Source organism: Zeugodacus cucurbitae, chromosome 3 (genome assembly GCF_028554725.1).
Source record: "Zeugodacus cucurbitae isolate PBARC_wt_2022May chromosome 3, idZeuCucr1.2, whole genome shotgun sequence".
Taxonomy (NCBI): domain Eukaryota; kingdom Metazoa; phylum Arthropoda; class Insecta; order Diptera; family Tephritidae; genus Zeugodacus; species Zeugodacus cucurbitae.
Genome location: NC_071668.1, coordinates 66,679,366 through 66,705,652, shown reverse-complemented (window position 1 = coordinate 66,705,652; position 26,287 = coordinate 66,679,366). Strand labels below are relative to the sequence as shown.

The 26,287-nt window shown below is 32.0% G+C and overlaps 1 protein-coding gene across 4 annotated transcripts in view; it reads left to right on the top strand.

Annotated features, from left to right (window-relative positions):
* Nucleotides 1-26,287, top strand: part of LOC105208520 (uncharacterized) — a 66,716-nt gene that overhangs the window by 19,569 nt on the left and 20,860 nt on the right. The window contains exons 1-3 of one of the 4 annotated variants that reach the window (XM_054227965.1): nt 17,477-18,891; nt 18,994-19,529; nt 19,891-19,952. In XM_054227965.1, the coding sequence (XP_054083940.1) occupies nt 19,510-19,529; nt 19,891-19,952 (82 nt within the window). In that variant the 5' untranslated portion in view covers nt 17,477-18,891; nt 18,994-19,509. Of the gene's footprint in view, nt 1-17,190; nt 19,530-19,890; nt 19,953-22,338; nt 24,243-26,287 lie in introns of those variants that run through there. The other 3 variants (XM_011178409.3, XM_054227967.1, XM_054227966.1) reach the window with 3 other exon arrangements.

Below are 26,287 nucleotides of genomic sequence, written 5' to 3'. Positions count from 1 at the left end.
GATCTCGAAATTTCAGAATTAATGATTATTAGTTTTATTCTTTTGATCAAGGCTTTATATAAATTTATACAGCGTTTTTATAAAACTTTTAGATTTTTAGATAACGTTTTTATATAATTTGAAGACTCGAATAAATTTGCGAGATCCCGAAATTTCAGAACTCTTGTTTATTACTTTTATTTTTTTCTTCAAGGCCTTATATAAATTCAGATAGAGTTTTTATAGAAGTTTTAGACTTTGAGATAGTGTTTTTATAGAATTTTATATTCGAATAAATTATTGGGATGCAGAAATTTCGATTTTCGGGAAGATTGATTTTCCTTTTTTCCTGATTTATTTTAGGATTTAGGCTTGAACCAAGAATTTTGTATATCAGTCCCGAAAGCGAGTGAAATTTTTTGCGGGATCTCGACACTTATTATTAAGGGGTTAGATGTGACTACCCCTTAATTAAAGTACGAAAAAAAGAGAATATTCAGTATACTCGTCACGAAAATTAAAAAAAAAAACTATATTTTCCAATGTTACTGCTGTTTGTGTTGACCCAGTTCAAAAACAGGTCTTGCGGTGACAATCATAAGTCCTTGGAGATTCATCTATAAATTTTAATCCTGGGCCTGATCGTAGCTTTTTTTTTGTTTTTAAATTAACAAACGGCGGTCTCAGGAAACTTTTTCTAGATTTTCGGGAAAAAATTACCAGTTATTGGTCTTAAAAAGTCGAACTTTTTGGACACATTATTTTTGCCCATGATTATTATGTATTTTAAAAGCTGTATACATTTCATTAAATTCATTAAAAAATTGCCGAGCGATTTTTGAGTTACAGTTGTCATCAGTTCAAAAAACATAGTTTTGAAAAAAAAAGAAAGTTTAAGTTTCACACTTGCGTTTTGGAGTGCTCGAGCGCAGCCACTCTTTGCTGTTTGTCGAATAATTCGAAATGTAATTAAAAGTAAAATAATATTTTTAAGATATTACACTTAACGGCAATGCAAAAAACTAAAAATTAATTTTTCGAAAATCCTGACCACCCCTAACCTTTTAATTTCATTCTGCGAGCCGAGGGACTGATATTTTTTTTCTCTCAAGAAATCATAAGAAAACTTATACTATGTTTACATATAATGAGATTATCTCCATTTACGGGTTAAACTAGATAATCTGTAATTAAGAAACGAGATTTCCCATACAAAATTCATCTCTGGATAATGCGAGATTATAAAATTATCTCGTTTTATACAACTAGATTTTCGTTGTCATTCCAAGTTTTATCGATAATTTTGCGAAGAAGAGGAGAAATGTCAAATGAAAATGTAAACAAAAATGCCCGACAGCGGGAGAAAGATGCGTAATACAACACATTTGACAATTGATAATCTCATTTGGCTGTATGTAAACGGTTAGATTTTTGAACGAGCTTAGAGCGAGATTATTTTCATATGTAAACATACTACTATTTTACTAATTTTCCTTAAATATCGATAACAATTTATTTTCGATTAACGATAATCGATAAATTTTTATACACACCCTGTACTCGCATTGGTAGCATTGTTGGTAGCAAAATAAGCTTAAATGCATGATTTACATATTTTCGGCCACAGCAGCCAATGTACTCACTCAAAGGCATACTGAGGTGTATATGAGTCTGTCTGTTTAACAAATAAATATTAAATTGGTTAATACAATTAATGTCTTGACGGTAATGAGTATACAAATATTTGGTCGTCCGATTACTGTCTGTCAATCAACAATTTAAAGATTGAAAACAGATGATCATGATGAAAAGGCAGTAGCAGACGAAGCAGAGAAGCGGCGAAGAGGCAAAAAATTGCACTCGAGTTCAATTACAGCGCGCTGTCGTGTTTCATTACCGCAATTAGGGCTGGAAAATTGCATACCAACTTAGCATGCAGTGGAAAATTTTCCAATTCACAATACAACAATAAAAACAACGAAATGTTGGAAAATTAAATAACGATAAATTATGAATTATTTCGTTACATTGTCAGGCGCATGCAAAGTGGGTAGCTTCCATATGAGATTTATCACGAAACTGTTGAAGCGTTACCGGTTATTTTCCTGTTTATTCTTTGCCATTAATATTATGTTTATTTATTCTTTTTTTGTTGTGTTGAGTTGAGGTGAGTTGTATTGTATTGAATTGAATTGAATTGTTTGTGCCGCGGTACAGTGGCTCAAATTGGTTGATTGTTTGGTTGTCTGGCATTTATTCTTGCCAGTTGTTGTGCTGTTTTGGTGATGAACGTAAACAAAGCGGGTGTTCTTATTTTTGTTTTTGTACATACATATTTACATACCTTGTGAGTTGCTCAAAACTAAATGATAATGTATGTTAAGTGGGATTTTTTCGTTTAACCGATTCAAAATATGCGACACAACTCACATTTGTCTCATGCATAAGAAAACGTGTGTTTTCGTACGTACTTACTTTGTATATTAGTGTTGTTAATCCCGAAATTTCGGGATTTTTGTAAAATGTGTTTCAAAAACTTTATAATATTTTGGGCTACTACTTACTTGTATTTTTTTGTGCAAACTGTTTGGTTAGACTAGGTACTGTTTGAGAATAGTCACTTTGGAACCAAGTTTAGTCTGAAACTCAATTTTGGATCCGTACTTGTTCTTACTGCTTTTTTATTCCAGATTTTTGATGTCTTAGGGTCTTTTGCCAATGATATAGCACTGCTATCACATTTTTCTGATTGTGCTGAAAGTTCCAAATTCATTTTTAGGTTATATATTTAGTTCAGATCACTTTATCTGTAATGAAATCTTAAGAAACGCGGTCGAGATCTGACGCGGTCTTTTGAGGAATTAATATGATGCCTCGTCATGCCTCTTTCAAGTTAAAAGTATACACGTATGTGTATTATCTACCTTCCGCTTTTTTGCTCTTTATTCAATGCTTTATAAAAAGTGTTGCAGTTATCGGATTTAGTTCAAATGTGCGCCGTTTTGTTCGATAATATGTTTACATCTAGACGGCAACTTCATAATGCCCCCTGCATATTTGCGAAGAACTCGAACAGCCACTTTTTACAACCCTCTTTTGAGTTCAATTTTACCCCACCAAGGACGTTCGCCATGGACAGGAACAGGTGGTAATCAATTAGCGCTATGTCCGGGCTATGTGGTGGATGCGATATAACGAAGTGTGTGGTCTGGCGTTGTCCAATTCTGGACGATCGCCTGCTTCAAGCGATCCAGTTGTTCGCAGTAGGTGGTAGAATTAAGCGTCTGACCATATGGTAGGAGATGAGCTCTGATTCTTTTCCAAAAAACAAAAACCTTCCGTTTCGGTTGATTTTGCCATATGTGATCAAATTTTCGTCGCCAGCCACCATCCGCTTCAAAAATGGGTCGAGTTCGTTCCGTTTCAGCAGCATATCGCAGGCGTTGATTCGGTCCAGAATTTTTTTTGTGTCAAATCATACGGCACCCAAACATCAAGCTTTTTTGTGTATCTAGCCTTCTGTAGGTGGTTTAAAATGGTTTGGTGACTAACTCCCATCTCGTTTTCCTTGGCTTATCCATGGTGTCGTTTTCACCAGCTCTGAATCGTCGAAACCATTTCTCCGTAGTTCGAAGTAATAGAGTACCATCCCCCAAAACATCATTAATCTCACGGAATGTTTCTATAGTGGATTTGCCTTTAACGAAGGAAAACTTTAAAATATCGCGAATTTCGGCGTTAGTGAATTCCATATTTACACGTCTATAAATGTTGAACGCAACTTCGAAACTAATCATGCATAGCGTCGTTTTGTAGGTTTGTTAAGACCTTTCAAAGATGTATAGTATTGCCAGATACGAACTCTCAAAAAGGTGGAAGGGAGATATTTGCAACCTAATATTAAGAACACTTATTCGAAGAAATCTTCAGAAATATTAATATATCAATTATTTCAAAACATAATCGGGATCAGAGTCTTTTCGTCAATTATTGACTGTAGAAGTTGTTTTGACTCGCCTCTGTCGAAATTATCTTTGGTAAGAAGAATCAAAATCTATTAAATTTTGAACTCCTCGAGATCTCATCTATTGTCAGTGGGATTGTAGTGTAGTTTAGGGTGGTTATATTTGTCAAAACATAATTCTGACTGAGGGCAATTATTGAAATTTTTATTCCTCTTGTTAAATTAAATTTTGAACTCCTAGAGATCTCATCTCTTGTCAGGGGGATTGTAGTGTGATCTAGAGTAGTTAAAAGTTTCTTAAAATTTAATTCAGACTGATCCGGGGGCATTTATAGAAATTGTTATTCCCCTAGTCAAATTATATTAATATTCAAGATTTTTATAAACGATCTCTTTGTAAGGAATATTTAGAGAAGAAATATTTAAAAAATAAACTCTACGCAATCCCGAAATAAATCACATAACATTCGGGATTATCAGCAATCGTCAGCATTGTCAACCCTAACACTCATCAAAGCGTTCTTAACACTTTGTGATCTGCGCATGTCTTAGCAATTATCTTTAGTGGAATTCATTATTTTTTTAAATCACCAACAGTTTCATTTTATATTTACTGGCATCTCATTTGTTTTGCTTTTTGCAGGAAATATGTATAATGAATTTATAATTTTTTATTCACAAGTTAGCAGACAAATAAATTAATTAGCGCTAAGAAATCTCGTGAGGGCAAATCAACACACAAATCTGCTTGTTTTTGTTTTTGTATAAAAAACATATTTATTTGATTTTCATTCAACTTTTGTCTCCCTCGTGTTTAGACGTAAATATTTTCTTAGCATTTCTGTATTATATTTCAATATTATTGTAGTGAAGTACGCACTCCACAATGCCTAAAGCATTTATGACAAATTATTGCATTAAACCTTGGAATTCAGTCTAATGATCAATTCACGGTAAAGGCCACAACTGTTGCAATAGAATTTGCAAAAACATTGTTTCATTCATGTAATGACTGTGAATTGCACAATTAAACAATGGAAATGTTTGTACATATTGTATGTATGTATGGTATGTGTGTGGGAAGGTTTTCACGCTTCTTTAACTCAATAACTACTTTTAATAATCATAATAAGTACAATTCTGAAAAAAAATCCATTAATTTTCTGAGACAAATCACGAACATAGAACTAACTAAGAATTAAGCTTGAAAGTGTTAACAATAATTGGTCCCTACATCCGTTCGAGTATATATATGTATTTGCGTGAAAATTAAAAGATAATTTGTTGATGAAGTCAAGATAAATATACGTGTGTTGTCTTCACAAATAAAAAGGAATATTTTTTCGACTTTGAAAAGTTGATAAATTTTATAGAATAGTATTTTTTTATGGTAAGCACATGATTGGATACTCTCTGTAAACTGCTGAGCATGGCTCCATGGCCAAGGTTAGAACCTCATCGACTTTCTGAAAACCGCCGAAATCGGATCATAATTTTTTAAGGTCCCATATAACGAACATGAGAACCTCAATGGTTCTAATAAATTTTGTACCGAAAATATAAGTAAGTCTCTACGATATTTTGCAGCAATTCAGAGGGAATATTTTTCTTCTAATAGAAATTAGTGAAATCGGGTCATAACTTCACCTAGCTGCCATATACCTAATATTAAGGTTATATATGCCGATTATGCGGATCAAATTGTGTGTTATATTAGTAAAATTAAATAAATAAATTGCGAGACTATGAAATCTATGGTTACACCTGAACTGAGCCCTTCATTTCTTTTTATATTATAGATTTATTCTTCCGAATATTAACGAACGTATCAGTTTTATAGTTACTCAGAAATTATCTTGTCACAGCGCGGGAAATTTACCATTAATTGTTCTCTTGGAAATTACCAGCACAATTACTTACTTATGGGAAACCTTTTTTTACTATTTTAGTAAACAATTTGTACTTCTGTAACTGAAAGTTATAGCAATTAATCATTTTGGGGGCGAAGGATGACACTGTTTAATGTGACAAGAGTTTAGTGAGAGTTTTGAAGGACTTTAATTGATATTTTAAGTTACTTCCACGTTTGCAAGTATTTTACCGATTTTTATGAGATCATTATCATCATTAGAGGAAATAACATCAAACATACCATCTTAATAGGGTATACATAGCTCCGAGGTTTCATTACCGATACAAGATCAGTACTCTGTGAGATCTCTCGATGTCTATTCATAGTTGAAAGTTTTCATAAAAATTTCACATAATTTTCTAGATTAGTCTTCGAGGTGTTCTTTAAAAATATTAGTACCTTTTCTTGGAACAAATTTTCTATCTACGAGAAGATAATGTTCGCTTAGCAGACCAATCTAATCGGTATGAGTTGACTGGATCTATTATAATATTATATTACCCAATTTGGCCCATATATTCGGCATAAAGTCCATTAGAATAACGAAAAACATCATACAAGGTTTATGAGGTAATTCCTGAACCAATGTCACTCATTTTCACCACCAACATGCATTATATCCAAGATTATATGCTCACTTAATTTGGCTCAGATATTTCACATATTAACCGATATATGCGGAGTAAAGCCCACAGTATTTTTGAAGAACCTATAATTAGGTATATGGGAGCTTGGGGAAGTTATTACCCGATTTGAATAATTTTTGGAACAACGACATATATTCAATATCCGGGACCGTGAAAAGTTATAGTCCGATTTCGGCAATTTTTTCACAAGTAGTGCCACAGATCATGTACAGTATTTGTGCAAAGTTTTTTCCGCTATCTTCATTGGTTTCTTATGTATATATTATAAAGTGAAGGAATGAGTTGGCAATCAAAATTGAGTTATATGGGAAGTAGTCGTAGATGTGAGCCGATTTTTGATATTATTTATCAGTGCGTAAAGAAAATATTATATACCGAATTTCATTGAAATTGGTCGAGTAATTCCTGAGATATGGTTTTTGACCCATAAGTGGGCGACGCCACTCCCATTTTTCATTTTGTAAAAAATTCTGAGTGCAACTTCTTTCTGCCATTTCCTCCGTAAATTTTAGTGTTGCTGATGTTTTCCGTTAGTGAGTTAGTAATTTTCAACCTAAAATTTGTACGGGAGGTAAGCGTTGTTCTTATCCGATTTCAATTATTTTCGTGGTGTGTGGAAGGGTACGTAAGGGGAGCGACTGCAGAAAGTTTGGTTTATAAAGCTTCATTGGTTTGCGAGATATACAAAAAACATATATATTGTAGAGTCCTAATGTGGTCCTCTGTTCCACATTTTACTTCCGTAACTTTATTTATGGCTTAGTTATGACACTTCATGTGTTTTCGGGCGTGCTTTATTTTGTGGGCGTGGCAATAGTCCGATTTCATCTGGAATATGTGTTCCAAGTTTCATTAAGATATCTCAATTTTTACTCAAGTTATCGCTTGCACGGACAGACGGACAAGCAGATGGACGGACATCCGGATTTTAACTCCACTCGTCAACCTGATCTTTTATATATATGTATATAACCCCAAATCTAAATCTTTTCTTTCTGGGTGAGACAAACAACCGTTATGTGAACAAAACTATAATACTCTCTTTAGCAACTTTGTTGCGAGAGTATAAAAATCTAGAACCCAATCAGATCGAAAACGATCGAATATCATAGAAAATCGATTTATAAAGATGTAGTTCATTCACAACAACTAATGAAATTATTTATTGTTGTATTGGGGTATATTCGAACTCAGTTCAGGATATAGTAGATTAAGAAACCAAACAATTTTAGAAAACGAGTTCTTTCAATGGTTTTGGAATACTGAACATGAAATTTAAGTTATATGAGTTTCAGCAAAAATCCGAGAAGGGTTTGAACTGTACGTAACATTACCGTTAGTTTGATAGAGGTTGGGTGTATAAATATTGAATCTGGATAACTGATAGTTTAACCTATTAAAAGTACTCTAGCTTCACGAGGTAAAACAAGATCTCCGTCTATAATTGGTAGTGGTTTGACTTCGTTGTACATCGCTTACCAAAGCAAAGTTGGCGAAGTTGTTATTAACATCCCAGTAAATCATGTCCAGCACCTAAATTCTTCAATCTAAAATAATTCTAATAATAATGGAATAATAATGTTTTGCCATCAATTGTAAATTATTAATGCGAATTCTCGAAATAGTTTTAAGAAAGCATGAATTACTATTAATTGCACGAAAATTTACTTTTTACCATAAAATTTAATTAGCAAAGCAAGTTCATTACCACAGAAAAACAAAAACAAAAAAAAAAACAAATTACATAAAATTATTTATGCGAGCAAACGCACAGAGCAAAATTACATTCATTCAATTGGATAATTCCACCTTTCAAACCGAACACTTCCACTTTCGCATTCGCAGTTGGATTTGGATTTGTGTATAAATGCGGCAACCAGCAGCTTAATAATGTGTTTGTTTTGTTTGAATAAAACTATAAGTAATGGCGCACAGATATATAGTATATGTACATACATATATATATACCATATATAGATCTTTATAAATGCGCCGCCACTATGGCCACTGTAATGCTTTTACAATACAAAATAACTATGAAAATCAATTAATTTATGGAATTTATTATCGGTAGATCTTTCAACGCACACACGAGTTTAAGGCGAATCTCTGTTTATATTATTATAAAATAAACAATAACAACAACAACAATAACCTGAAAATAAAATGAGCAGCCGCGTTGAATAAAATATGAGAGAATTCTAAGTAATGAATGAATGAATATATGTAATTTTCATATAAAATGTATATATTTGTGTGAGTTTGTATATTTATAAGCATTTTCAGCGCACTCGCGTGCTTTTGCAACACAAATACACCACATATATATCACTTTGTTTGTAGGTGTGTTACTCATTCGCCATGTATTGCCAATCACTTTTGATCTCGCGACTTCTTTCTGTCGTCTGCTGTCGTTCTGCGTACGTACTGCTTATTTATCACTCATGTGCATATTCACGACTATCCAATCTATTGACTAACCCATGACCATCTATGTTTGTTTCGATTTTCCCATTAAACTATATAATTTATGTGTAATACTTTGGCATTTACTTTCGTTTCACTTAACCAAGAAATCCGGTTCTGTATTGCTAATTATTTGTACTTTCTAATTTTATGTAATTTGCTGAAAGTTGTCAGCTCAGTATTTATAGGCCTATTTAATAAAGCAATTTTCAATTAGTATGATTAAAATGCAATAAACAACTTAAATTAATAAGTGTAGACATGCAATTTTAATGGCTTTAACTGTATACAATTTCATATAGGGTGCTTCAAGTGAAATAAACTAAAATTGAAATAAAATGTCTTGAGTATATTGGCAAAGTTGTAGGTTTTAGTTTTACTGCAAGATTCTGGAAACAGATTTTTAAGATTAGCAATTGAAATATCTTAACAAATAAACCCGTAAAGTTGCCGTCTGAGTGGTAATCATTTATTTTGATAGTAAAGACGCAGTACTGTTCTTGAGCGCGCTGACGGTGGACTCATATACTATTTAGCTTGTGATAAGCGCTAAGTAGAGTTCGACCGATTAATTGGCATCTGCATCGGTTAGTATCGGACAAACAATTCAGTAGTCTTAGCCGATTCGTTGTACTTCTCTCGCATGTCACTTAAATTATTGTTTTGTCGTTTACTCTTTGATGTCTTTAAAGATTAATTATAAACTTGTCCGTTCATCTTCTGTAACACAGTTTAATTCATATTTTACTTAAGTTTACTATAAAGAGATCCATTATTTTTGCTTAATCCTAGTTGGCAAAAAATTTGCAAAGACGATTTTTGAAAGATTTTCTTGATGCGAATTTTGCCCAAGCAATAAGATAGGAACTTGGTGTTTGGACCGATTTGTCAGTACATGCGCATTTTTAATAAATTTTTAGGAGTTTTACCCAACTGTCTCTCCCTAAAGCAATTTTACTATAAAAATTACGAATAATACCTAGTTTTAATTCTCTGATGGCAGCTGTCGTACTATTCGAGTTGCTATTTTTATATTTGGACCATTTATCTAGACTTCATTAGGTTAGGTTAGATTAGGTTGGTTTGGTAGGCCTCCACGCATAGACCAGTTATGGTCCTTTGCGATAGCAGAATAAAGTACATTGACATGTTCCCTGAGTAATAGTCATCATTTAGGACTCCTACGTCTCTAACTTATCGTATTGTGGGGCCCCTAAGTACCTGAAACGCTGTCTCGCTACCGCAGGACAAACGAACAAGAGATGCTCCATTGTTTCCTTGTTGCCCCGCTCTTGACACTTTCTTCATTCCTCCCGATCTGACAGCCCCGTCTTATAGGCATGTACCGCTACTAGGCTGTGACCGGTAAGAATGCCAACCATGGTCCTACAGCCCTTTCTATCGAGCGCCAGTAGGAATCTTGTATATTTTTGATCTACCGCTTTGCACAGAACCTTTGCAGTTTTACACCCCGGTAGATCCCTCCAGCGAGATTTGAGTTTTCCTGCCATGCACCTGTCTATGTCGATTTTTGGTCAAGTTTTTAGTCTCATTTGTGTTATATCCCGTATTGTTATACGACAAATTACGGACCTTCAAGCTTAAAGCGGAAGTTTGCCTATGGACAATTGTCATAAGAAAATTATAACACAACTCCTCTTCACTACAAATCCGTTTTGGTGTTGAAAATCGTAGTCCAGATAGTTTTTTCTTCGGAAGAGTGAACAAAAATAAGTCCCCGAGAACAGAATTATTTCTACATGGTGAAAAATGCATCAAATCGATGTTAAATATTTGGTCGTACCTCGATCATATTTTTTAGGAATTCTCTTATTTCAGTCGAAACGAACCTCATTTGTAAGAATTCATCAAAAAATATGAACTTATACAGCTTTTGATTCGATGCATTTCGATATAATATTTCTTAGAAATACCTCGGAAACTTCAAAAAGTCGCTCTCAGATTTTTAGATCCTGGTAGTGGGTTAAGTCTATGGTATTCTCTCGTTCACCCAAGATCTTAAGGAATTTTCAATGTTCCTTTATTTCTATTAATCCAAAATCCAAAAAGAGAAGAAAAATATCTAGTCCTTGGTATATATGTAAACACCATATTGTTCAATTTTCAATGTAAATTTGTTCTTTTATAAGTTTATGAAATATCAGAGCTCAAATTCGAGAAATAATCCTTTCTTAATAAGTGATCGAAAGTCCGCTGCTACTTTATAACGTTTTCAGACAGCCAAATAAATTGATCAATTTAAATTTTTATTGAGAAACCCTTTTTTGTCTTTTGTACTGCCGGCTACTCGATAACCGATCCGCTGTTACATTTTTATACTCTCGCAACAAAAGTTGCTAAAGAGAGTATTATAGTTTTGTTCACATAACGGTTGTTTGTAACACCTAAAACTAAAAGAGTTAGATATAGAGTCATATATACCAAAGTGATCTGGGTGACGAGTAGATTTGAAATCCGGATGTCTGTCCGTCCGTCCGTCTGTCCGTCTGTGCAAGCTGTAACTTGAGTAAAAATTAAGATATCTTGACAAATATTCCTTGGCACCATAAGAAAATCAAGTTCAAAATGGACAGAATCGGACCATTGCCACGTCCACAAAATGGCGAAAACCAAAAACACATAAAGTGTCATAACTAAGCCATAAATGAAGATATAAGAGTAAAATTTGGAATAAAGGATCGCACTAGGAGGGGGAATATTTGGATGTAATTTTTTTGGGGAAGTGGGCGTGGTTATTTGTATTTAACTCGCAAACTAATAAATCTATATAAACCAAACTTTCTGCAGTCGGTTCTCTTACATACCCCACCACACACCATGAAAATAGTTGAAATCGAATAATAACCACGCCCACCTCCCATACAAAGGTTAGGTTGAAAATTACTAAGTAGTGGGTTAACTCACTAACGAAAAACGTCAGAAACACTAAATTTCACATAAGAAATGGCAGATGGAAGCTGCACTCAGATTTTTTTACAAAATGGAAAATGGGCGTGGCGTCGCCCACTTATGGGTCAAAAACCATATCCCAGGAACTACTCGACCGATTTCAATGAAACTTGGTTTGTAATAGTTTCCTTACATCCCAATGGTATGTTGTGAGAATAGGTCAAATCGCTTCACAACCACGCCTACTTCCTATATACCAGAACTTTGAAGGCGATCTGAATCGTTTACTTTACAATATATAAACTAAGCACTAGTGAAGATATCGGTGCAGAATTTTGCATAAGTACTACGTTTATAGTGTGGCAGCCCCATTCTAAAAATCTCTGAAATCGGAACATAGGTTGTCAAGGCCCCATATATCGAACATGAGGACCTCGGTAAGTTTCATCGGCTGATTAATATTTTCAGCAGCGACATCTACCATAGCTTTTTTATCAAAAAATTCGAAAAGCTCCGAAAATTTTGTCTTACACCACTCGTATCTAACAACTAAAGTGTCCAAGATAAATTGATAGTTTGTTGAAACGAATGACCCTGTATATTCATATATAATAACAGATTTTGCAGTTTTTGTTTTTATTACCAATTTCTTACCTTTCCACTTTTATATTGGACAATGTCGAACGATGACGCAAAAAAAAAGTTAAGCACTTCAATAAACCTAGAAACACACACATATATACATATGTGTATTAAAATATACGCATACATCTTGCACATATAAACATATAGCGTCCACAATAACATAAAGTGATTATTGTGTTATTTAATTTTTTTCGAGTTATGTTGTTTTTATTGCTAACAACCTACATTTGTCATGCGTACAAATGCTGTGCAGTGTTATAAGGAATGTATGTACATATATATACGTGTATATATGTATATGTATATTCATTTGTATATTTATTCAATGCACACAATTGTTGCAATTATTGCATGATAGCTAAAATAAAATTGCCAGGTTAATAGCTTGATTGCTACTTGGCAGTGATTTGGTGTTTTGCCACAAACGTATTATTTACATTTAAACATGTTTAAATAGATTTGTGCATATGTATGTACAACCGTATACATTAAATTATTGTAAACACTTCAATCTATAAACACGCATCAAGAAATCACAAAGACATTTGTAAGTGATGTGCATTGAATGGAAGAAATTCAATTTAAATTTTAGTTTGGTTATATTTAGTTTAGTAATGGGTGGGGCCTAAGTTTTCCTCCGCGACTTTGAATAATATGGAATTATTTTAGAAGTGATTCATATTGAACCTCATAATCCCCCCTCCTGATTTGCAAAGAACTCGGACAGCCACTTTTCACAAGCCTCTTTTGAGTTCAACTTTACACCACCATGGTCGTTCGCCATGGAAAGGAACAGGTGGTAATTACTTGGCGCTTTGTCCGGGCTATATGATGGATGCGATAAAACTTCCCATCCGAGCTCCCGTAACTTCTGACGAGTCATCAACGAAGTGTGTGGTCTGGCGTTGTCCTGGTGGAACACTACACCCTTCCTGTTGGACAATTTTGGACTCTTCTGGTCGATCGCCTGCTTTAAGCGGTTCAGTTGTTGGTTCAGTAGATGGTAGAATTGAGCGTCTGGCCATATGGGAGCAGCTCATAGTGGATGATCCCTTCTAATACCACCAAACACACAGCAAATCTTCCTGGCCGTCAATCCCGGCTTGACCACTGTTTGGAACGAATCATCGGACTTCAACTACCACCGTTTTCGCTTGATATTGTCGTATGTGATCCATTTTTTGTCGACAGTCACCATCCGGTTCAAAAATGGGTCGAGTTCGTTCCGTTTCAGCAGAAACGGTGCAGAAGGTTTTTTACGTCAAATCATGCGGCACCCTAACATCAAGCTCTTTTGTATATCCAGTCTTCTGCAGATGGTATATTTGGTGACTAACTCCCATCTCCTGGGCGATGTCACGAGATGCCTCATCCCGGTCTAACTCGATGTTTTCCATGATTTGATCGGTATTCGTCGTCACAGGTCTTCCGCCGGCTGACTTATCTATGGTGTCGCTCTGAATCGAGTTCGAAGTGATAGAGTACCATCCCCTAAAACATCATTAATCTCACGGAATGTTTCTCTATCGGATTTGCCTTTAACGAAAGAATACTTCGGCGTTAGTGAACTCCATGTTTACACGTCTATAACTGTTGAACGCAATATCCAAACTAAACATGCATAGCGTCGTTTAGTGGGTAATGTCAAGACCTTTCAAAGATGTATAGTATTGCCAGATACGAGCTTTGTAGCGTTTAAAACATAGCCACGAAATTCAAAAGACAAGGAGGGAGGGAGATATTTGACATCCGTATGTATAGAGATGATCTACTTTATAATATCATCATCAAAAGTTAATAACTTTGTGGTGAGTCTTGCATGAATTGCCGGTTCCAAGGGATCACATTCACGACTCATATTCATTGGACTAGGAATTGTATGTCTGCTGTTGTTTTGTGGTTTATCACTACACTACTGGGCCTCGGGCGAGCTTCAACAGAGTAGGATGAACCACAAGAAATCAAGTGAGTTTCCTGCTTTAGCAAGGTTCGTCCCTTCTTGGCTATGGAGGTTCAATATGTTACACTTTCCTCCAATAAAAGCTTTATTTAAGGTCTTGCGTTTAAACACATATGAGATCTATCTACGGTTTCTTTAAAATTTTTGGAAAGCATTCGTTCGAGGGTAATGAAGTTAGTCCGCAAAATTTTGCAGACTCTTGTAAAATGGAGTATTTAATATTCTAATTCTAGACAAGAGAGAAAGGTTTTGTGATATAGTTTGGAAGTTGAGGTTATGTGGACAATCTTAAAGACTACTTGGCAGTCTAAGATGATGGCTCTGAAGGCAGGTCTCAATAATTATTTTTTCGATTTAGGTCTTCTTCTTTATTTTAGTTTTGATCTGTGTACTAACGAACCAATTTCAATTCAAGGTAAGAATAATATATATGTAATTTACACATCTATAGCTTCGACTACTTTGGTCAAGTTTAAGGCCGCACTTAGAAGCTTTCTTAAAATGTTCGCTAGGATCTTGGGTGAACATAGGAATTTAATGAGTAATTCGTAAAAAAAATTTGAATTCCTTGGGATATCTAGTATTGTTTCCCAAGAGATTAAGATATTAAGCTCCACTTTAAACTTTCTTGTTAAAGAAAGAGCGTATACTAGTACTTACTTTTAATTTTTCACGCTTGCAATTTACTTAACCATGAAATCTAACACATTCTAAGATGTGATAATTCTCAAATAACAACCATGCCAAATCACATACAGCGTGATAAATTTTTGACACAAAAAAATGCAAATTAACTCTACCTTTTAACTTGAATTTTAAATCAGTTTTTTATGAGCCACTTTTTTGTATTATGCATTGAATTTGGAACATCTTCGCTTTGTATTTTACCTACTTTGCAAAAATTTTATTAACTCTTTGTGTTGTTAACTGCCGAACTCGCGCTTAAACTGGTTTTTGCGCGAAATTAAAATCGGCTCTTGCTTTTGCTGCAGCAATAAAAACTATTAATTGCAAGACTAAATCAATAATTAGGAAATCTAATTATTTAATGCTGATTAAATTTAAAAATTAAGATTTAAGTGATTTAAAATGTAATTAAAGTGTTCTTTTAAGTTAAACATGAACCGAAATGGTGCTCTGTGGCTACTAACAATATGTTGTGGTCTATAGCTTACGCCTAAAATTATACCTCAAATTGTGTGTATGCCAGCACTTTCAGTAAACTTTACCTGTTAATTAGCAAGTCATTTTGAGAATTTCGATATACCTGTAGTCACGATCATGCAGTTCATCACGCTTGAGGCATTCTCTCCATGCAGTGAGAGAAGTTAGTTAACTCTCACTTGAGTGCCATATGAGCACATATCTATACTCGTACTGAATGGTATGCACACTCTCATTCGCTTTAACACTGCATATCTGAGTGCACAGTGGGCTGATGCTGACGTAAATCTGCTGAAAATTCAATGTCGGTTCATATTATATGTTTCTACAAAAATTGAGCTGGATTCCATAAGCCGAAGTAAAAATTCTTAAATAAACGAGTACAGTTGAACTTCCCTAACTCGAATCACCTTCATATTATATCAAATATTCATTTCTACACAGTTTTATTTATTTACTTCGCATCAAGTTTTATTTAAATACGTTAAAACATGTATTTTGTAATTTTGTTTGTTGCAGTTTGCTCTTGACGTCTGCATCCTGACGTTACATTGTTTATTCAATCCAAAAGTGTAATATCATATTTTTTGTTCACCTACATAAGATATAGAGGGGTTTTTTTTTTTTTTAAATTCTGCCTCGATAGTAAATCGAAATAATCGATATATAAACAAAATTGTTTGAAATTTGACTTCTTTTGCCAATTAAAGAGTTTGAGTTATGGAGATCTTCAAGTTATAGAAGTTCAACAGTATTTGGAATTGTATTTTTAATATACTTTTATTAATCTAAAAAAAAAAAATAAAAAATTGCCGGGTAAAACAGCTTTCGTATTTTCATAGCCTACAGTTAGGATATTTTCACATCATCGAACTATGGTATGGTTAAATTAAGCTTTTTCCCTTCTTGAATAATTTTTATACTCTCTCTGTTAATGTTACATATTAATGTATCCACTAGAGATACATACTACAATAAGAACTCCGGAGAACAAATATTAAGTAGACGCCTAAGACAATGATCAATGATATTTAATTTCTAGAGATTTTTCTAAAATCCTAGCGATTTTTTCTTAAGAATACCATCCTGAAGAGAGAGGTTTTAACACTTATTCTGCGACCTCTCCTCAAGCTGATGTATTAAATTTGATTATCTACTTCATGTATCCCTCGAAATGTATAATATTTGAGTTTTTATAGATTGAATTGTTCAAAATGCTTTTTAGACAATAGTCAACAATTATACCCTTGACAGACGGCGGCGTTAATTCGGAATAACTGTTTTAATCGGAGTTAATTCGAGAGTTATCTCAGTTAACTCCGTTTGCCAACTCCCATTTAATCCTCAAAATTTTAGAGAGTTAGTGGGAGTTCGTGGCATTTTCGTTGGCAACATTGTTAAACATGGCCGTTTTTTATCTATTGTGAATGAAAATATGCAGTACTGACAGCTGTTTTTCAATTAAATGTAAACAAAAACATACGCATGCTAATTTTTTCTAAAATGGAAGTTCTAATATTAACGTATTTATGTATATTTATTTAATAATTAGTGATTTTGTACTATTACTTTTACTATACTAATATACACGATGAGACTTAATACACATTCAATTGCTGTAATCGATTGAATTCTCTGCTCGCTATCTTTGCGCCCTGCTCACCTATCAAAAATGTTACATGTGAAAGCAACAACAAAGTTATCTAGTTGAATTCGTGCAGGAGAGTATGCGGATACCTTATTAACATTTCTTTCGCCGCTTGCTGAGTGCTGTCAACATTTTTTTTACATATGAAGACACAATGGTATAAAATTCTCAAAGGACAAATTTTAGACAAAAAAAAATTTAATTGATTAAATAAAAGTTAAGGTATAGACGCAGTTCGAAACAAAGTGTAAAAAAAATAATTTTGTGCAGATTTAAGTATTTCTCCACCTAAGAAAATGGTGGAGCACTATTATTGCGCTTGATTAAGGGGACATTTTAGCGAAGGCTTGCACCATAGATGCTGCCTGTCTGTTTGAAATACATGATAGTGCCTTCTATAGGCTCCATAACGCTTAGCCAATCGATGACAGCTAATATTTCTTTATTTATGGTCAAAGCAGAATGTTTTCACTAACATTGAATCTTTGTTATCCTACCTAATGTGGGATTCTACAAAGTTCTATTTCGACTCCAAAAAGCTGGTAGATTTTTTTTCAAAATTCGATGTTAAAATATCTTTTGAGACATTCCATTGTGTGATTTTCAGAAATATTTCAACTACTTCTTACTCGAACCCTGTCATGTATAGCTTACAATTAAAATAAATTTAACTTACCACTTCTCCTGCTTCGCTCCACTGTGCCTACTCTCTGTAAGTTGATTTCAATTGCGCGTTAGCCTTTCCGCTGCTGTCACTCTCGCAGACATTGCGACGCTATATTTACACAGCAACAACATTTTACCAACTCGCATGTGCTTTATTGGGAGCACGTCAAGTGCCAAGTAAATATATTCAAGTTGTACACGGATTGACTTCACTTACAACATAAAAAAAAGTAAATTAATCGTTGTGAGAGCAGCGGAAGAGGGCAACCGCAAAAGAACACACAAGCACTCCATAAGCATAGCAATGTAAATATGGATTAAAAGCATGATAACGCCAATTGCCTTGCTTATCAGCATAAAGAACTGAGGAATGCAAACGCAAAAGCGGCTAAAAAAAGCGCAAAACCGCAGCGCAGAAAGTGAAAGAGTTAAGACGAAACCGGTGCGCCAACACCGGCACATTTGCGCTCACGTCAACGACTTGAGAGCGCGCGAGCGCCAAGTGTGTGAAGCAAAGCGAGTGCCTTGAGTGTAGTAGCGCGAGCGCCAACTGTGTGGTAGCGCGAGCGTATTGGCGCTTGGAGCGCGCACTACTACTAAATGGGTGTGTAAAAGCGAGGCGAAAGCAGTACGAAGAGACCGAGTCATGTGGACGGTGGACACATAAAGCGCAAGTACGCTACATCAATGGCAGGCAAACAGACAACACAACAGCTAATTGAATTAATCCCATGAATGAGCGACGCTGCGGCAGACACAGCAAAGCAAAGCAGATAGCAGCAGCAGCAATAACAACAACAAGTGCTAGCGTAAAATTACAGGTGTTAGCCGAAAAACAAAATCGCATAGTGTGTGGCAAAAGCAGCAGCAACAGCGGTGGTGGCGGCGGCGACGCGGTCTTTACACGACCTTTCGCTTGTGTGTGTGTGTGTGAGTTTGCGCGCATACATACATACGTACATATAACGCGCGCCGACTTGGCAGCCTGAAATATTAAATAAAAAATATTTTTTTCGCATATTTTGTTTGCAGTTGAGCAGCAGACCACCAACTAAAGCGCCAGCGCGCCACTAAGAAGTGTATAGCGAATAAAAAAGAAAAAAAATAATAAAAAAATAAAAGCAGCGCGCATTTTGTTTTCATTTGCATTAAAAAGCTGATAAAAACGAAGTACACAGCGCCAGCTAATAATATAAGGCGACTTAAGACGACGCAGAGCGCAAGAAAGCGTGCTTTTCAAAGTGATTTACGCGTGTATACGTAATAACGCGCAGCGCGCAACGGCGTAGTGACAAACAACACCAACGACTACTGCGACCACCGACGACCGCGACCGAAAGGCACGTCGTTGTTAGTAGTTAAGTGGGCGCGCTTAGACGGTACATACCAACAGTTAGTTACAGCAGTGACAGCAGACGCAACGGCAACTGTTGCGTGCGCTACAACCAAGAAACGCCGCAGCATTACAACGAGTCGTCAGTGCGTAAGCGACACACACGTAACGCTACTCCTATAGACCATTTTACAAATAGTTAGTGCAACGGTAAAATGTGTCGTTGCTGCCAGAGGTGAGTACGAGCTATGAAATATTTACAATATTTTGGCGTGTGCGCGTTAACGCTTTGTTAGCGCTTGATTGCGATTTTACGCGCTTGTATTGAATTTGTGATTTTTGAATAATTTTTGAGACAAAAAAAATTAAAATTTTTTTGTTTAAATTATAATTATAAAAAAAATAAAAAAAAAAAATTTAAATAACCTAAGAAAATATTAAAATTAATTGAAAATTTTATTAATTAAAAAATATTAAAAAAAAAATATAAAAAATATTTAAAAAAATTAAAATTAATTGAAAATTTTATTAATTAAAAAATAATAAAATTATCCATCCAATTATTAACCTTAAAATTAAAAAAAAAAATTATTTAGCTGCTGGGAGGACTTCAAGTGGAACTGCTTCGAGGAGAGATTCTGCTACGATGAGTCAATTGGTGAGTAGCAACAAAAAATATTCAAAAAATAATATTCAAAAACACACAAAATCAACAAACAGTTAAGCTAAAAAACAAACAAATATTTTTTGTGTTTTTGCAAAAAAAAAAAATAAAAACAACTACAAATTTAGACGCGATAATTCCTTTGAAAAGTGTATTAAAAACGTGATTATTTAATTAGTAATTTCTTAAAAATGTGATTAATACCTCAAAGTACAAGTCATTACGCGTGTGCTGATAGCTGTTAGCTGCTGAGACACACAAAAGCACGTATAAACGGTGAAGCGGTGAGCAGCTAGCATGACAGCTACAGGTTAGAGTGTTAAAGGAAGTGCATAGGAAGTGTTTAATTAGACAGACAAACAAACATGCATACATTCATATGTCATAACTGTTTATATATATTATTTATTTGACCACAGTGAAGCAGCGTTAATTATGCCAAAATTAAAAAAAAAATAAAAAAGTTAAAAGCAAATCAAATTAGACTATGATAAGCAGATAAGCGCGTGTAAGCTATTAACTGTGATTGCAAGTTGTTGGTGGCTACAGTGATAAAGAGAATTATGTATTCAAAAAGTAAACAGCGCTATAACTTGTGATAAAACTAGCATACATATTTTCTGCAACTTTATAGCGCTCTCAAATGCGCTTAAGTAAAAGTTGTTGTTGCAATTGAAAGTAATAATCGTTCTGTGCATTAATAAGTAGGCAATTATTTTATTATGAAGTGGAAAATTTAGCGAGAGAGAAAATATTGCTTAATATAATAAGAAGTGCAACAACAATACAAAAAGCAAATATTATTCAAGAATACACACTCGGTAACAACAAACTATTTATTGTTGTTGTTGTAATAAAATTAGAAACCCATTAATTTGTTGTTGTTGTTGCATTGAAAGCAAAGCAGAATGTGAAGCTTCATTAATTATTCAAAATTTCTTTGGAAACTAATGTGAAAATTCATTGTTGTTGTTGTTTTTGTAAGAAACGAAATATTCGCACAGCATGCAAAAGTGATTAACGGTAAAAATTCAGAAAAAATAGCAAAGTTTTTTAAAATATATTTCGATTATTAAAATAATTCGATTTTATATTAATATTTAATATTCGATTTTTTTAAATAAATTATATTTTTTTTTAATATTTAAATTTGATTTTTTTAATTAAATATTTTTTTATTCGGAACAATAAATACGACAATTTGGAAAATTGTATTTTGTTGTTGTTTTTTTTTAATACAGAACAAGAAATAACAAAATTGTAAACAAAAATATTTTGTTGTTGTTGTATTAAAATAAAAAAATTAAAATCGATTTTTAATTTCTTGTTTTTAAATTTTAAAAGTATTTTTTTAATATTTTATTATTGTTGTATTAAAAAAAAAATTAAAAAAACATTTTTTTTTAATTTTTTTAAAAACTATTTTTTTTAATTTTTTTAAAAACTATTTTTTTTTAATTCTTTTACTTTTAATTTAGAACAAAAAATAGCAAAGTTTTCAAATTTAATTTTGTTGTTGTTGTTCAATTAAAAAATATTTAAAATCGTTTTTTTTTTAATTTTTTGATTTTCAATTCACAACAAATATAGTAAAGTTTTTAAATTTTATTTTGTCGTTGTTGCTTTAAAATAAAAAAGATTCAGATCATCGATTTTTATATAATTTTTATTTTTTATAATTTAAAAGTTATTTCTACAAAGTTTAAAAAAATATTTTATTGTTGTTGTTGTTGCATTAAAAAAAATTAAAATCGATTTTTTTCTGTTTTTGATTTTTAATTCAAAATAAAAATAGCAAAATTTTTAAAATTATGTTATTGTTGTTGTATTAAAAAAATTTAAAATCGATTTTTAACAAAGTTTACAAAAAATATTTTATTGTTGTTGTATTAGAATAAAAAAAAATTAAAATTCATTTTTTTTATTTTTTTGATTTTTAATTCGGAACAAAAAAGCGAGCTTTCAAAATTTATTTTGTTGTTTTTGTTGTATTTGAATTAAAATTTAAAATCAATTTAATTTTTCAAATTTATAAGTTATTTTTTAAGTTTCCCGTGAAAATGTGTATCAATAAAGTTGTTGAAAAATTGAAAATGTTAACAAAGAATGCCTTACTTGGCAATAATAAAATTATAAAATAAAAAAAAAATTAAAAAAATTAAAAAAAATTATTTTAGTACTTGTTGTTGCCTGAAAAGTTGAAACAGTTGATAGTTTTGTTCAAAAATTCAAATTCAGTTTAATGCCAAAAGAGGCAACGGTCAAATTTAAAAACAAAAAAAAAAAAATAGTTTAAAAAAATTATAAAATTATTTTTTTAGTTGTTTTTATTTTTGCATGAAAATTTTTGAAAATTTTTGTATTATTGTTTAAAAAGTCAGAATTCCAAAATTACACCTGATTTGTCATATGCATGAAAATGCAAAAAAATTTATTTTCACCAACCCATATGACACAATAAATATTGCTAGCGCATTTATCACTGTACTTCGAACTCGATGCGTCAATGTCATGGGTTGCCCAATTCGACATCATATAAATGAGGTAAACATAAACAAAGATTACAAAGCGGAGGTGGTAACAAAGCAATTGATTATATGGTAGTTATTTCATACCAGATATATGTATATACTGTGGTACAAGCATGGGAGTGTATCATAGATAATTTTAGTTAATTGTTGGTACTGGAGAAAGGGTTATTTTTGTAACTTTTGGTTAGTTCTTGGAAACAGACTAAAGATAAAAACTAGCTGGTTGTCAATCAATCGAAGAGGTACTCTATAGAAGACAATGATCTCCCGATTAAATAATGAATTATACCTTATCTAAACTTGGTATTAAGACTCTCCTGTAAAAGGAATATCAAAGTTTTAAAGAAATAAGTTATCTATCTATGGAACAAATTGTAGAAAGACTAATGGGAAAATAGCCTGCAAGTTCCGAAGCGGTTTCCTGCCTCATGATTTCATAGATCCTTGTATAGAGTTCTAAAGAAGGTATAGGTGTTCCAAAAAATGTTCTAGAGAGAGGTTTCTCCGAAGAAGTATGATAATTATTGTTCGAAAAAATATTCTTTGAATGTTTAAATAAGAGTTAAAGTTCCAACGAGTTTGAAAAGTGCAAAATTTGAAAAAAATAAAAATAAAAAGAAGAAGAAATTTTGAAGAAAAGGGTACTTAGAAGATATTACGAACAGTTAAGGTTCCAACAAGTTTGGAAAGTACAAAATTTGAAAAAAAAATATAAAAAGAAGAAAAAAGTTTGAAGAAAAGGCTACTTAGAAGAAATTACGAATTCTTTCTGATATTTATGGAAAGTAAGGGTAGAGCAAACAATAATTGTCTTAACGTCTACTAGAGCATATGCAAATGTAGTCAGCAGTACTGCTAATAAATAACAGTTTATAGATAAAGGCTCGCATGCTAGTCTTCTAAGCTAGTAGACTGAAGAAACTAAAAAAAAGATTGATTGGAAGCATACAAAGATAGCTTCACTGCTGCGAAGATAAAGAGTACTGGCAGAGTCTACATGTATTTATGGCTGTAAACTGATGATTGCGCTATGGTATTCACGGATATTATTTTGCAATTAACGGATAAAAGGGTCACGAGCGAGTGCTAAGTGCGGCCAATGACCGTAGCGACATTTCTTGTTGCTTTGTTTGTGAAGCTACAATCTTTATTTATAAAATCAAATAAATAAGTATGAGGAAACAACAAAAGAAAGTCACCATCAGCCATTGTATAAAGAGAAAATTCACACTGTTTAATTATTTATTGTACCATTTAGCGCTGCTTTACTGTACAAATATTTCGTTTATTTAGTTAATGTGTTAACACACAACTTCGGCAGCAGAATAATTAAGGTGGCGCGTTAAAAATCCGCATATAATTACTGCTAAAAATATTGCATTTCACCAACAACAACAATCAAATAAAGAGTGCAATTATTGCACATATTTACTTTAGTATAAATGAATATTCTGTAATATTGGCTTAATGAATCGTCGTAATGCGCTCGGTGTTTGCAAAGACTTTCATTGTATTTTACAATGATTACTATTGTTCTCTGGCATATCTCATACGATTATTTGCATTTTCGAATACTTTCGTATTAACATGTGTAGACTTGTATATAAACTTCTTGAGAATTTTAAGTAAATGAGTTTTTTGTAATGACTTGTACGTGTCGTAGAATTCGCATAGACGATTGAGTTCACACCAAATCGTTTGACGTGAACGAACACAACGCGGATATAAATAAATAAAAATTGCTTTTACTGAGGTAAATCGTGTGTTTTATATAGTTGTTTGTAGTACGGAAACTAATATTTGTTTGCTTTATAGACTTTAAACAATTACTTGTTGGTAATGATTACAATTTTTCAAAAAAATATATATATTTATTATTTGTTCAATTACAATAAATTTTTTTTTCATTTTGCTTCAAATGTAATCATTACAATTACTTTTATACCATTACTTTTTAATGATTACAATTAAAAAAAATAAATAAATAAATTGATTATTTGTTCAATTACAATAACATTTTTTTTTGTAATTTTTCTTTAAATGTAATCATTACAATTACTTTTGTATCATTACTTTTTGTTGTAATCGTTACCATTACTTTTATTTTAAACCCTTGAATTACTGTTTTAATGATATATTTTGGCTAATGTTAGGGAAAAAAGTTCCCTTATAAAGTAATAATTACAAACAAAATTTATATCAAAATATTGCATTACTTTTGTTTTAGTCATTACAATTACTTTTATTTTAAACTCTTCAATTACTAATTTTTTGATATACATGCAATACAATATTTTGGCTAATTTAATGAAGAAAATTTTGCTTACAATGTAATCATTACAATTAATTGTAATTCAAAATAATGCATTAGTTTTGTTTCAATCATTACAATTACATTTATTTTTAACCCATAAATTACTATTTAAATGATACAGTATTTTTGATAAAATAATGAAAAAACATTTTTGTTACAATGTAATCATTACAATTAATTGTACTTTAAAACAATGCATTACTTTTGTTTCAATCATTATAATTATTTTTATTTTTAACCCGTAAAATACTATTTATATGATTTTGGCTAATGTAATGAAAAAAATTTTAGTTACAATGTAATCATTACAATTAATTGTAATTCAAAATAATGCATTACTTTCGTTTCAATCATTACAATTACTTTTATTTTTAACCCATAAATTACTATTTATATGATTTTGGCTAATGTAATGAAGAAAATTTTGCTTACAATGTAATCTATTTTTTTTTAAATTTCAAAATAATGTAATTACTATTTTTTTTTAATTTCAAAATATTGTAATTACTATTTTTTTTTTAATTTCAAAATATTGCATTACTTTTGTTAACATAATTACAATTACTTTTACTTTAAACTCCTAAATTCTATTGATTCAAATTTTTGTGATGTATTTTGGTTAATGTACTGAAAACTGGATCCTAACAATCTAATGAAAATTAATTACATTATTAATTACAAAATAAGAGAGTCAGTAATAATGTTTTAACAGCATTAACTTATAAACTATTTTTTTTAAGATGTTTATTTTTGGAATATTATTTTTTTTATAATCAATTACAAATAATAGTAGTAATGTAATAATTTCTTACATTAAATTTTTTTTAGCAAATATTTTCTTAACTGTAACTAACTATAAGTGGCACTTATTATGTATGATAAAGTAATAACAAGTATTTTGTTTATTTTCCAATACATATTTAAGTACATTCTAATAATTTGTTTATTAATTGATTTTTTGTTATTTTATAGTACAATTAACTAAATATTGTGCTAAAAATGGTAATAATTACTGTTCATCTAAGTTTCTATGTTATGATTACATTGAGTAATTATTAAATTATCATAACATTACAATAAAAATAATTACAGTATATGATTACAAATAAGTTAGTAAACTAAATACTGTGAATTTAGATCCAATATTTTCAAGTATTTTGAAAAATTCTAATAAGATAATATTAACTTTTCTTATTTTAGTATTTGTAATGCATTTTGTAATTAAAACTTTTTGATTACAGTTTCCATTACATGCTTGTGGTTATAAAAGAACTATAAATTATTACTAGTTTTTAATTTTGTTAATACATAAAAGGATTAGGAAGTAATTACTTTACAATTACATAATGAATTATTGAGTCTCATATACATATACTTAAATAGATAAGTTTTAAACAACTCAAATCATATTTATTGATTTTCTGTAATAATGAATATGATGTAATCATTACTTAATTAATGTGCAATTAATTAAAATTTATGGG